Source organism: Lactuca sativa, chromosome 3 (assembly GCF_002870075.4).
Source record: "Lactuca sativa cultivar Salinas chromosome 3, Lsat_Salinas_v11, whole genome shotgun sequence".
NCBI classification, from domain to species: domain Eukaryota; kingdom Viridiplantae; phylum Streptophyta; class Magnoliopsida; order Asterales; family Asteraceae; genus Lactuca; species Lactuca sativa.
The window spans coordinates 7,701,084-7,716,060 of NC_056625.2; the positions used below are offsets into that span (position 1 = coordinate 7,701,084).

The window sequence follows — 14,977 nt, forward strand, 5'->3', positions numbered from 1 at the left end:
TTCTTATTCATTTGGACACATGTTATTTTTTTAGAATTTTTAAATTTTCTATTTTCCACTTATCATTTTATTGTATTTTTAATTTGATTAAATTAAAGTTTCACATTTAATATGTAAGATAATATATATGTAAGGTATTTATTAGAAATGATTTATATATGTAATGCATTCAATAAATTAAAACCTCATTAATTTTAATAATTCAAAATTTTTCTTAGTTTTTCTTTTAAATTTAAACTTTTCAAATTGTTAAAATTCCATATTTAATTTTTTTAAATAAACCCATATAATACATGGGTCTCACACATGGTATCAATTAAATCAAAAGAACCATCATGAATTAATCTACATATGTCGTAATGGGCCTAACACTATCCCTTCGACCTTCGTAGCTATGACATTTCCAATTCTAGCTGCTAAATTGCTGGCAGCAATTCAATATTTTTCTGTAATGAAACACGATATAGAGGATTAAAAGCTAAAAATTACATAAACTGCTTAAAACTTATATCATTCATTCATTAACAACTTCATACACACTTAAACTTCACGATATTATGTGCCCAATTTGATGGGTAAAGGGATAGCAACTAGAGGTGTTGCCCGAAGCAATGTAAGTCCAAAAACAGTGTTCATGTCCATTTCTTCTCTAGCATGAGGAAGCTTCCAATCAAAATGATACACAAATGATGCCACAGTTAAGCTCACCACCCTATGAGCAAATGATATTCCAGGACACATTCTTCTGCCTGATCCAAATGGTATAAATTTGAAGTGTTGGCCCTTATACTCAATCTGCTCATTTTCGAAGAACCTTTCTGGGTTGAATGTCAACGGGTTTTCCCAATACATAGGGTCACGTGCCATTGACCATGCGTTCACAAGAATTCGTGTATTTTTTGGTATTATATATTTACCGAGTTTAACTTCGGTTTCAGTTTTATGAGGTACTAATAAAGGTACAGGTAAATGAAGTCGTAAAGTCTCTTTGATTACAGCTTGCAAATATGGCAAATCCAAGATTTTGGCTTCTTGAATTTTTCCATCTTCTCCCACTATTGTGGAGACTTCTTCACGAAGTCTTGAGAACATATGAGGGTTAAGTAGCAGCTCAGTCATAGCCCATGCTGTTGTACTTGAATTCGTTTCTGTTCCAGCTATAAATATATCCTGTATGTAATTTAACAACATATTGTGTTTACTCATCGTAGTTCTTTAAACTCGTTCAAGTTTTGAAAGAGTTTATAGAGAGAGTTCTTCATAGTTTTTGGAGTAGTCGTTTCGTAAAATTTTGTTCAAAAGCATTTTTTTTTAATCTCAAATTGAAGTTCTTTCATTTAATGAAAGAGTTTATAAGATCTTAAAGATTTTTGTTGAAGATTTGATTATGTAAATCTTGGTTGTAAAATAGGTTTACGAAATCAAACAGTACAATAAAAAACTTAAAAGGTCAAAATTTATATTTAATTAAGATCATTTCAGGACATGAGCTTAATTCTGTTTAATTAGAAGCCAAGTCGATCTTTGTTATTGCTTTGCATGCAAGGCATTTAACAATTGATCATGACAACTATCTGATTTTTTTAATTAATTAATTTCTATTTATAATACGAAATATTAATGACCATTTTAATCAGCCAATTTTATCCAAGACAAGTTCTGCTTTATTTAGGATTATGTCATTTTTTTTAAATGAAAAATAGGGTATAGAAGAAAGCATTAATTTTACCACAAGTAAAATCTTGATGTGTGTGAGATTGAAGTCGGCTTCATGATCTTGACTGTAGTCCAGCAATGAATCCAAGGTATCACCAAACCTCGACAGCTTATTCGACTGTCGATGTTTTAACCTTTCTCTAATGAAACCTTCTGTAACCTGATCGAACCAGTCATAAGCTGCTTTTGCCTGCCGTCGTATGTCCTGCGGGTCTAACGGCTTCAGCACCGGAAATATGTCTGCGATGTTAAACCTCCCGTCCACCTCCATCAATGTCTTCACTGCCGTATTAAACCCCCCGATATCATCAGATTCATAGCTAGTCAGATTCCGTGAAAGGCATGTGTTTGACATCTGGTTGAGCGCCACCGCGAATGCCAGCTTTCCGATGTCCACAGCTGCCTTCTTCCGCCCTGCCTCCCAAAGGAAATCTAACATCCCCTCCATCACGTTCTGGCGAAGGTCACGAACGATGTCAAGTTTTAGATGGTTGGTGAAGTACGTCTTGAGCGCTTTTCTGATCGTCCGCCACTGGTGGTTGGCTGGAATCCAAATCACCGCCGCATCATGGTTGTCCAAGGCGGTGACGGCGTCTGGGATAATCCGGCCAGAACAGGCCTCATCATTGTGTTGGAGGATTTCTCTAGCAGCATCGGGTGTGGACGCCACCACGGTGGTGATGCTGCCCAATCGGATTGTCATAAGTGGACCATGTTTCTTGGAAAGCTTGGCTAGGGACTCATGGGGTTGTGGTCCAATGTCAAGGAGGTTTCCGATGATTGGGAGGCCGGCTGGGCCTGGCGGTAGTCTCCTTCTACGGTGGTGATCGATGCCATGGAGGAGGAAGAAGAAGAAAATAACGGCGGAGAGAGCTAAAAACAGAAGCTCCATTAACCGTTTTCCTTTTCGTTGCTTGGTATGCAATATATATGTGAGGGTGATGAAGTCTATTTATAGAAACATATATGCAGCAGTGTGCAATATCTATCTATGGTGATGGTGTAGAAGTAGAACCGACAGTGGGAATGATAGAACCGATACCTGATGCTTAATTAGACTAGAGCATCCACCTGAAACTTCTTTTAATAAGCTTTTTGCTCACGATTTGTTAGTTACGGGATATATGATAAGAAACCAAAAAACAACTTACAAAACTTATTTATGTTAATAAAATTGTATTAAATATATCAAAATACTCTCCCAGAATTGCGGTGACCCTATCTTCATGGCTTCGGTAGCTTACATAGGGCATCCATAATGCATTGAACTCTATAGTTTAATGGAGTGCCACATCATTATTTATTATTCCATACAACTTTATTCATTTTTATCCCACAATGCATTAAATTCTACAAGTTTAATGGAACATATTAAAAAAATATTAATTTAAAGATTTAAAGACTTTCTTTTTTCCTATTGAAGAGTTCTATGGTCATTGAACTCCAAATCCATTGGATGCCAAGGTGACATTTCTTAATAGTGGAGTTGTATCCATTGAATGACAAATAACCATGCCATCTCATTCAACTCTTCCATTAAACTCCCTGTTGTGAATGCTCTTAGAATGGTAAGGAAAAAAAAAATATTAGATGGAATTCGTCTAGTAAAGTGATAGGTGATGCTTTCTATCCTCCAGCCCTCTAGGACTTAAATGGATCAATTCCATTCTTGGCCAAAGCCCATCTTATTAATCCTACGATCCCCGTTCTAGCAATTAGAGGTGCGGTTTGGTTTATGGATATTTTGGTTTTTTCGGTCTGGATTTTTTTCTGTCCAATTCAAAAGTTAAACCAAATAGAATTCAGATCTCCCTAGACTAATTGAATTCGGTTTGGAAACCGAGGAAACAATATATTTCTAAAAAAAACTAATGTTATAATTTTCCAAACATAAATTACAGATGTTCAAACATAAAGATCTAAAGTTTCTATGATTCGTAGATGAAAATGAAAACGAAAAGTGAGTGTACGTGTGAATCGTGAAATCGAGAGGGTTTTGAGCTGTGAAAACGGAACAGTGAAAACCCTAAATTGGTAAAAGGGCTAAAATATCTTTCACTTTATATTGATTATTTAATATATAAAATATAAGATATAAGTTTTAATAAATTAATTAATTCAATTCGAATTGTCGGTTTGGTTTGGTCTAAAATTTATGAGATTCAAACTCAAACCAAAAACAAAATTCAAATATGGTTTAGTATGAAATCAATTTCAATTCGATTTGGTTTACGGGATTTTTTGTTCCAGACCAAATAATTATCACCCTTACTAGCAACAATTATCATTTCCTCTTTCAAAATCAACTTTAACCTTTTTCGTCTCAACAAGTCAGACCAATCAAATTCTTTTAAGCAACATGGGCCAATCTGAGAAGGATATATAACCTATAATAAAAATGATTACATATACATTATTGACCTCATTTCTTTCAAACAAACTCCATGTAGTTTGTCTTCTAAATAAATATATAAGGAGCTAGCTAACTCTCTTATCACCGGTCTTCAAATTATTTCAATTTCCCATCTTGCAAATAGTAAGTGGCTTATCACTTAATAAAGCTCTTAAAATCTTCTCGGCATCTTTAATATTCTTCAAACACATGGCCCGGTTTTTCAACAACCAACAACTCGAGTAATCATGGTCTAACACGAACTCATCTTCAACTTAACTTTTCATCTTTAATTCTAGTAAACCTTTAAATTTCTTCACAATAACTATAATATTCTTTCAAAATAGTGGTTTGCTTTGCGTGATGTAACAACTCCAATAAAGATAATCCCAATGAAACAAAGCTTTTATTTCATTCATAGTCTTCAATTCTTCGTCAAGTTTTCCTAAAAAGTATATGCCAATTGTTAACCCATATATCGTCAACCCTTTTTGTTAGAATTTTGGGGTCTTAAGAATATCAATATACTTGGATATTTATTGGATCATGATTGCAATCACTTTCCAAAATCTGTGATTTCGACCTTATAGCCTGGGGTATCACGAAATCAATTCTGGAATAATCCAGAGAATTTTAATTTGGAAGTCAGACCACTTCTAAATCAGAAACACAGGATATACCTTGTTTTTTTGTTCTTAAGAGATAGAACAATTCAATGTATGATATCATGTATGTAAGTTCCAACACTTTTTCCGGAACCAGAGAAAAGTTCTTATACTGGAGGGATTGTAGTTAAAAGGATGTTGCCTCCTTTTGATGCCAAAAATCGTTGGTTATTAAGACATAACCAACTCAGGACATCATTATGATATCACTAATGGTTTTGGTGGGAAAATGCATGGCTAGAGTCATACTCGACATAGAAATCCGTTTAGGGGCTCTGCCCTTTAGACCCTGCTAAGGGCGCTGCCCCTAGACCCCACCATGAGTGCTACCTCCGAACCCCCTGTATTCTCGAGTTCACATTTATCACTCCGAGTGTGCACCCTTTAAATCCTATCTCGGTTAGTAATTTGAGTTCAACCTATCTTATTATTAATAATACACCAAAATATATTGATAACACTAAAATCACTAACACTTGTATGGTAAAAGACATAAAGTTAAACCACTAAAGTTATCAGGCTTGAACCAATATAACTCTTTGTAAGTAAAGAGTTCGAAACTCAGAAATACCAAGTATGAAAGAGTGTATAATATTTGTAATAATTTTGTGTGTCCATTCTTATTATCTCAAAGCTATTTATAAAGTACAAATCGGAAACCTTCTGTAACTCTAATACAAAAAAAAAAGGAAACTATATGAAGATAAAGAAAATTATCATGATATAAAAAATATGATAAATACTATCAGATACATCTTACATAGTTGGAGAGGGAGCAAGACAAATGCTCGTATTGTCTTTGAAATCTTCAAATGGTAATTACCTTGTAGATCTTTGAACTATGCTTGATTTGACTTGATTAAGTCTTGAATTTGAATTTGAATGCGTTGATGCTTTGAATTGATGATGCCTTTGAATTATTGGATAGAAAAAAGTTATGATGTAAGAGAAAAGAAAAGAAAGAAAGATACGTAAGAAGAGAAAAAGAAAATATAAGAGTTTGATTGTTATGATAGAGAAAGAAAAGAAAGAATCATAAAAGAAGAGAAGAGATCGATATAAAAAATAGAAAGGGTACCGACGATCTAGATGTTATGTCGATACTCAGGTAACAAACAAATAAGAGAGAGAGAGAGGGAGGGAGGGAGAGAGAGAGAGAGAAGAAAAAACAACATTAACATACATATTTTTTTCAAACTCATCAACTATGGACATATATGTTGGAAATCCGTTGCAAACCCCGATTTGAGGCTACCTCGCTGTGAATGGAGACATATGAGAAAGATGATGGTGATTAATGGTGTAATGTCTCTAGAAATACAGAGAGAAGAGGTAGGTAAAGTAGTGGTAAGGGAAGACATAGACAACTATAAAAGGAACCTCCGACAACGGCCAGAGAAGGTCGTTAGAGGTGGTGGTCAGCGAATTTGTAGTTTTAACCTAATGATTTGATATCATGAATGAGTATATAATATCTGGAATAATTCTATATGTCCATTCTCATTAATGTTAAAGGTATTTATAGAGTACATCCTGAAAACCTTATATACTCTAATACTAAAGTAAAGAAACTATATCAAGATAATATGAAGATTACCCTAATCTAAACAATATGCTAAATACTATCTAATATCATCACTTGACTTTTATAGACAAAGAAAGAAAGTCGAAACACTAAATTTAATGCGATCGAACCAAGACAACCCTTTTTATGGAGAAATAAGGAAAATCAAACTACTAAACATATTGGATTTGAATAAACTAAACCCTTTATGGGAAAGCGTTTTAAAATACTGATGAAAGCCAATCGAAACCAACTTGAGTTTTTGATCAAATAAGTGTATTTGAAAATTTTATTTACCATCTAGGTATAGTTTTAAAAATATTTACAAAATATGTATAGTTTTAGAAATTTATATTTTCTTAACATTTAGCTTTTATTTTATTTTTACTGTTTTTTTTATTTTTACATTTTTTTACTTTTTACTATATTTTTATCAAATTTTTTTACAAACACTAATAACTCTAATTGTTTCATTAATTTTTACTGTTATGAATGTTAATTTTCACCAATGGCTTGAAAACTACATCGAGTTTTAAACAAAAATCGAAAACCCTTGCATGAGAATTTAAATCCAAAGGCATCCCCACAAAGAGCATGGAGTACAAGGGTTAATGCACCAAGCAAACCAATATATATTTCCAAACTTTTTAGCTTTAAATTTAATCCAATTGAATAAAGTAACTTGAATGCTTTTGTTTTGTAGAGTTAAAGAACGCGTGACTTCCAAACCCACAAGAACACCGTGAAAATCAATGCCTGAATTAGCTTTTGACCTTTTAGTAACTCTTGTCTTTGTGCACGCATTCATCTAGCAAGTTACAAAAGGGCAATTTACTATGAATTTGATAATCCTTTTTTTGCAAGATTTACACCGGTGGATGTTTTATTCAAAACTAATGTTCAAGTAAAACACAGTTCGGTGTCCAATTGTTCCATTCACAAGTAAGTATTGGTCCACCTAAACGATGGTATGTCTTGAGGAATTTCATTTTGTCTCATTCGACGAGTCAATATGGTACACCTACATAATGAAATTGTAAAGAAAGACCAAGTGAATCATACATTGAATAAATATCAATAAATCACAATGCTTTGAAAATCGAAATTAAAGAGTTGACCTCACAATGCTTAGAAAATTAGAATGCAAAAGCAAAGGGTTGAAGTAGAGTTAAGAACGGTAAGGTTGAATAAACTATCACACACTACGTGACTTGTAACTAATTAAATACACCAAATCGAACCCTAAGGTGCAATAGAATCGAAGAAAACTCGTTGAAAAATCGAACTGATGGAAGATTATGGTTCAAAAATCGAACCTGTGATTGAATTTCCGGCTGGAGTGGAGCCGTCGCCTGTGTTTACGTCGGAGATGAAAGTTTGGCGGGAGATGGGTGTTGTCGCGTCGTCTTTTAATCGTTCCAGCAAGAATGACGTTCAATTAGGGGCACCGTGTTTTTTTTTCTTTTTTACTAAATAACCAAATAACCCTATTTTGGTAAATAAGTTTAAAATTACACCGATTGAGTAAATAAGTTTTTCAAAAACACCATTAAGGTTAAACACCCAAATTTTTATAGGAATAAAAGGAAAAACCAAACCAATAAACTTTTCGAGATTGAACGACATGAATTCATATGGAATAAATAAATAAATAAATAAATAAACATAAGAGAGTTTTTAAAGTAAAAAATGTCAAAACTATTATAATACATTTTACGAAAGAAATATATCCGAGGTGGATTATTGATGGAACGACGAATCACCATTTACCCCACCATTTACCCATCATTATCATTATCATTATATACTTATAAAGGAAACATTTTTCCTTTCACCACATTCATTTGAAACTCCCATTCATTTTTCCTTTCACCACATTCATTTGAAACTCCCATGACTTTTCAATTTCTTTCTAATAATGATTATAAGTTGGTTAATAAGGTTAAATAAATATAAAACCTAAAGTGTAATCATATATAAACTAAATTTCAATATTAAAAATAATATATTTTCTTCTACTTATAAAGTTATGTTTTTAACTTTTAACATATTATACTTAATTTATTACGTCTAATATGTTGTTGTATGTAAATCATTATCATTTTAAAGCTACAACTTTGGAACAATTTGCATAAAATATTTAAATTGTTAATTTAAATATAACCTTACAGGATCAACTTAAATATAAATTTTAGTTCAACTTAAACAACCTAAAAAAATATTTTGTAAATAATTAAAAGTGATAAATTATAGTGTCTTTCTAATAATGATTATAAATTGGTTAATAAGGTTAAATAAATATCAAACCTAAAGTGTAATCATAAATAAACTAAATTTCAATATTAAAATAATATTTTTATTTTTACTTATAAAGTTATGTCTTTAACTTTTAACATATTATACTTAATTTATTAGATTTAATATGTTGTTGTATGTAAACTATTATCAGTTTAAAGCTACAACTTTTGAACAGTTTGGACAAAATATTTAAATTCTTAACTTAAATAAAACATTATAGAGTCAACGTCAATATAAATCTCAGTTCCACTCAAAAAACCAGAAAAATATTTTGTGAATAGTTAAAAGTGATAAATTATACTGCTAAATGCAAAAACAAAATTGTAATATGAATTTAACTAAAATATTCCCTAAAAATATTTTTATACTCGTTAAAAGTTTTCAAATAAATAGTATAAAATAACTTACAATAACAATATTTAAAAATAACTTTATATAAATGATTATATTGTTACCTTTAAAATAAAATAAAAATTGTTTGATGATTTAAATAATTACAATGATAAAAATTAAAACGTTAAGCAAATAAATTTTAAAAAATTAATTAACAATAACAAAAACTATAAATAACATTAAATCATATATTATATTTAATTTTATTCATGAGTAATCCACGGGTAGAGGTCATTCAAAAGTTTGAGATTATGCAGTTTTAATAAATGTAGATATTATCATATAATTTAAAATAATCGACATATTATATCATCTTAGTATACAAATTATTATATCAAATTTAACAACAACATTATTGTTATATTTAAAAAAACATATATTTGTAAATATTTCAACTATGTAGACGCTTCTGCGCAACACGCGGGCATTCGTCTAGTTTACAATAAAATATTCAAACATTAAAATGTTAAAACCTACTTATAATTGGGATTAAAATGAGTAATTTTTAAAGGAAAATTATCAAACCTATTTTTGTCGATTCTTATTAGGGTAAATTGCACAATTTGTCATTCGTGCATGTACCAAAATGCATATTTAGTATATATTTTTAAAAATTAACTTGGATTGTTTGTAATTTTTTTTTGTTGCACGTTTAGTCTCTATTGACATGAAATGGCTATTTTATTCTTTAATAATTTCTTTTGTTATTTTCTTTTATTTCTTTATCATTTTAAAATTAGTAACATTTTGATTTTCAGAATAATTTTTTCATTTTTAAATCAAAATAAACACCCAATTTCATGAAGATATATTCAAGTCAAAATCATTTGTCCATAAACATAATCTAAAATTATAGTCATAAAGAAAGGTGTAGCGAAATCTCCAATCATCAAAAATTGATGATGTGTGTGTACAGTCACGTCTTGGCATTCCCACGATCATTTGGACTACCTGAAAAAATGTTTAATCCATAAATTTAAGCACAAAGCTTAGAGAGTTCCCAAAAGTATCACATATAACACAACAAAACAAAACATATATTACAATTATGGATTATCAACAACCCTACAGACTATTAGTAGTCTTGAGTTATCAACAACTCAAATACAATAATTTGTGTTATCAGCAACCCTAAGCTATCAGCATCTCACATACGAAAAATTGGCTTATCAGCAACCTCGAACTATTAGCAGCTCACATACAACATATTGGATTATCAGCAACCCCGAGCTATTAGCAACTCACATACAACATATGATATAAGTAACACGGTGAGAAAAATCACATGAACTAAACAACAGAAGCTCAACAACATAATGACTAACACAAGCTACCTAATACCAAACCGAGACCAGTCCTTATGTAACACCTGCTTTTCCGAATTTGATTGGTCTTTCATATAATATATAAGGTTATATGTAGTCATGGATCAGATAGACAGTCGAACAGTTGATCCACCCGAGCGCGAACAATCAGACAAAAACATCGCAATAAGGCATTGGACCAGTAGTTCTCAGGCTATCCAACTTAAACTACATATAACCAAATTTATCATTACCACACAATCATATAACATAAACTAGCATATTACATTCCTTTGACAACCAACCTTCCCTTATTACCTTGTCGTTAACCACTTCTCAATTAAGTCCTTTGTTGGTAAATCATACATAATCCTGATAACTGGCCTTCCCCGGTTACCCAAACCAAACATAACTCCTAACAGTATCATACAACGGGCAAGACCCTACTGGTCTAACAAACCATGACACTAAGTATCATATACTACACACGTATAACAAGGACTTATCCTAGTCAATTAGCATACTTTTACTCTAACATTACCTCTATCCTACCATATAAAGGATATACAATGGAATATGGTTCATAGTGAGAAACTCACCTGAATTAAGGAACCAGAGAAGCACAACAACACTCTTACACCTTGCACTGCTCAATCTTGTGAACCGACTAACACCAAAAGAGATAAATTCTCAATCAACAATACAACTCATCCAAGTCTTACCCCAAGTCAAATTGGTCAAAATTCAACGATAAACTAAGTCAAAAAAAGTCAACGGTCAACAAAGTCAACAACCACCACAACGTGGAGACCTCTTGGCCATGTCGTGGGCATGACAAAACAAAATAGATGACATGCGGGACATCGCCGCATCGTGGGCCTCCTTGGCTACTTCGTGGGAATGTCAGGACAACACAATCACGAATCAGCATTCTACCACGTTGTGAGCCCTCATTCATGTCATGGTTGCTGTCAGAACTCTCCTTTCTCCATTAATAGCTTAATCCTTACAGATCTAAGCCCAAAACTTTATATCTAGTCATTTTTAAAGACTTAATAGATAAAGTTTCCAACTTTATCCATTAGGACCTCACCCCCAAAGAAAGATCTAAAATACTAAGTCTAAAATGGCATAAATCCTTCACAAAACATGCATGGCTCCAAGGACAAGATCAAGCTACTAACTTTCCAAGCACACCACCAAAAAGGGACCGAAAGCATAAAAATTGACCATAAGCTAAATCTAGCAAACTATAAGTAAAATTGGAAGTTTTATACTTACAATGGTCTATAAATGAAATCACTTTGCTAGATCTACACTTGAGCTCTTCACCAAAACACTTTACAAACAACTTGATCTTCAAGCTCCACTGAAATGAACCTTCAAGTGGCCAAGAACACCGCAAGAACCCTTAAGGGGGATAGGGTTTCGAGATAGAACGGTGAAGGTTGAAGAGAATTACCTAACCCTAAAGTTAAGGTCCTTAAATATGGAAGGAAACCTTAAAAATCATGGGCTTAGGCTGTAACAGCTGCCACGTTGTGGCTATCCACTTACCACGTCGTGACAACCAAGCCAGACGAGACCTCCATTAATTTGTCATGTCACGTCGTGGCCATCAACTCATCACACCATGCGTGACATCCCCAAAATCACGGCCAGAAAAGACCGGTTTCATTTATGCTTTTTAAAATAATTTCAGAGTAAATCCTTTTGATTTTAAAAGAGATGCGGAATTTGTTCCCAAAAACAAAGTATGATAAAATAATATTTACCAAAGCATTTCATAAAGAAATGTATTTTTGTTATACAACCAAAACTCGGGATGTCATGTTCCGATACAGACCATAAAGCATAAACGATAAACATTACAAGTCATTCAACAAATATATACATATACAAACTTGTAAACAAAAACAACTTGATGATTATCCATCTTATGCCCTCGCGTCACTTCCTGTAATACAAAGAAACTGAGTGGGTCAGGCTTGGGAGCCTGGTGAGCATATAGGGTTTTCAACCCACAATAAATAATTAAATTAATTTTTCATCAACCAACGATAACCCAATTACCCATTCCCGTTATTCTCACTTTATGTCCCTAAAATAACTAACACAAGGGACCTAGTCTAAGAATATTTCATCGGGGCGACAACACATGCATTCGGGGGTTTCCCGGCAATATATGTCAAATAAGGCAACCGTGGGGGGGGGGGGGGGGGATGGAGTACAGCGAATGAACACCCAAGTTCATTAACACCTACAGGTGGCGAGCCTGCTAGTGTTCCACAAGACTGTCTAGAAAATTTTGTGGTCATCATCTAAACTCCGCTAGATGACTAAATCAAAACAACATCGAGACCTCTCATTTGTTTATTACACACCAACTATCTACCCATGTTCTACCCAACATATTAGTAGATAAAAATATACATTTTTATACATAGTTTAAAACCTGTATAGTATGCTTTAATCAATACATATTCCACATAACAGATGAGGCACACACACATAACACGTATTTCATAGAGAATAACTCAGATCTATGAGATAGAAGAGAGTGAATATACATTCACACATATAACAACAAAATATATACACATAGCACGTATTTTATATAAAATACTTTATAATAATGTGTTGGAAGAAGGTAACTACACACTCACTTCCCGTATTCTTATATACATTTAACGATTACTTGTATAATATCGCGTATTGAAAGGGACTATACACTCACCTGATCATAAGATGATCCGACAGCACTACGGCTTATAGAAATAGTATACTTCGATAGATCTGGAAGATCTTCACCAAAATCGAACTCCTTGCGGGCAGAGCTTCGGCTCGGGAATAAATCTCTTCGGGATCCTCGGGGCTTCGGATCTCGCTTCGGGGCTTGGGAATGATATCGGGGCTTCGGGATATGATTGGCATGCAAATCGAGTCAAAACTTAGAGAGAGGGAAGAGTTTGAACAAGAGAAAATGGCTGATTTCGAGTTCTATTTATAGGCTGAGGGTCTGGGATTACGTGGGGCGTAATCTCAAATTACGCAGGGCGTACTCAGTACGCGGGGCGTACTTTGCCGTCACTGCATGCGTCGATCTGTGGCACTCAAGTATTGGTCAGGCAACTTGCATCCGCCTGAGTACGCGGGGCGTACTCAAATTACGCTGGGCGTAATTTGACTCATCAAACTTCTAAATTCCCTAACTTTCGCATACGAGCTCCGTTTTCGACGTTCTTTATATCCACGCGTAGGTGAGACTACGCTCTACAACTTTCGTTTAGACTCCGTCGACTAATTTTGACTTTATTTTTTATTATTTATTTTTAGTAGGCCCGGACAGGAAAACTTCGTTATAAAATCATAACTTCTTCGTCCGACGTCCGTTTTCGCCTATCTTTTCATCGCTTCGCTACTAACAACGAGATCTTCGATTCTCATTTAGATTGTTTCGGCTAAAAACCGCTCGATCTCAAATCGAGTATTCGGGCTGCATACTGCTAAGTCGAAACTTAGAAAAATCATAACTTCCTCATACGAAGTCAGATTTGGGCGTTCCTTTTATGCACGCTCTCGGTTTAATGAAATCTACGACTTTCGTTTAGATCGCTAAGGCTAAATATCGCTCTATCTTAAATTCATATTTTACGTCACTCGGCGTCGTGCCGGTTCTGTCGCGAAACTTTGACAGGTCATAACTTCTTCGTTATAACTGTTGTGATTTATAGTTGTTGTGATTATATATATATATATATATATATATATATATATATATATATATATATATATATATGCTTTAATGTTATTTATAGTTGTTGTGATTTTATATATATATATATATATATATATATATATATATATATATATATATATATATATATATATATATATATATATATATATATATATATAACACTCGAATTTATATCATTGTAATTATTTAAAATATCAAACATTGTTTTATGTTTTTAAAGGTAGCAATATAATTTTTTATATAATATTTTTAAGTTTGTTGTAAGTTATTTTTAATCTATTTATTTGGAAGCACTTAATGATTATAAAAATATTTTTAGTTAATTTGGGATTACAACTTAGGTTTTGCATTAACATGACAATTTATAATTTTTGGTTATTGATAAAATAATATTTGGATTTTCTCTTAAGTTTACTTGACATTTCTATTTAAGTTAACCTTTTCTCTTTATATTTGAATTGATAATTCAAATATTTTATACAAATTATTTAAATTTATGACTTTAAAATGATAATGATTTCCATACAAAAACGTATCTAAACTAATAAGTTAATTATAATTTGTTAAAAATTATATACATATATTTATAAATAGAAATATGGGAAAACCTTAGAAAAACTCAACATATTATCCACTGATGCTCGAAAAAACCATTATATTATTTTTGTGTACAATAAAACCATTTTATTTGTCGATCATGCATAAACTAATGTTTCGTAACCGGAAAACCTTTGATAGCCGGTTACGTAACATTTTGATATCAGAAAAACCCAACCTATTATACTCTAATGCTTGGAGAAATTATTAAGTTATTTTTTGTTCAGAAAAACCATCTTATTTTCCGATTATGTACAATAAAACCCTGGGAAAACCATATAAAAATCC

General features: G+C 32.5%; 1 protein-coding gene across 1 annotated transcript; it reads right to left on the reverse strand.

Moving 5' to 3' along the window:
* Positions 1-495: 495 nt before the first annotated feature.
* On the reverse strand, positions 496-2,752 carry LOC111920768 (cytochrome P450 76T24). Its single transcript, XM_023916325.3, has 2 exons — positions 1,730-2,752; positions 496-1,170 (listed from the first exon to the last, which is right to left on the reverse strand). The coding sequence occupies exons 1-2, from the start codon at positions 2,606-2,608 to the stop codon at positions 556-558; spliced, it is 1,494 nt and encodes a 497-aa protein (XP_023772093.1). The 5' UTR covers positions 2,609-2,752; the 3' UTR covers positions 496-555.
* Between the last annotated feature and the right edge of the window lie 12,225 nt (positions 2,753-14,977).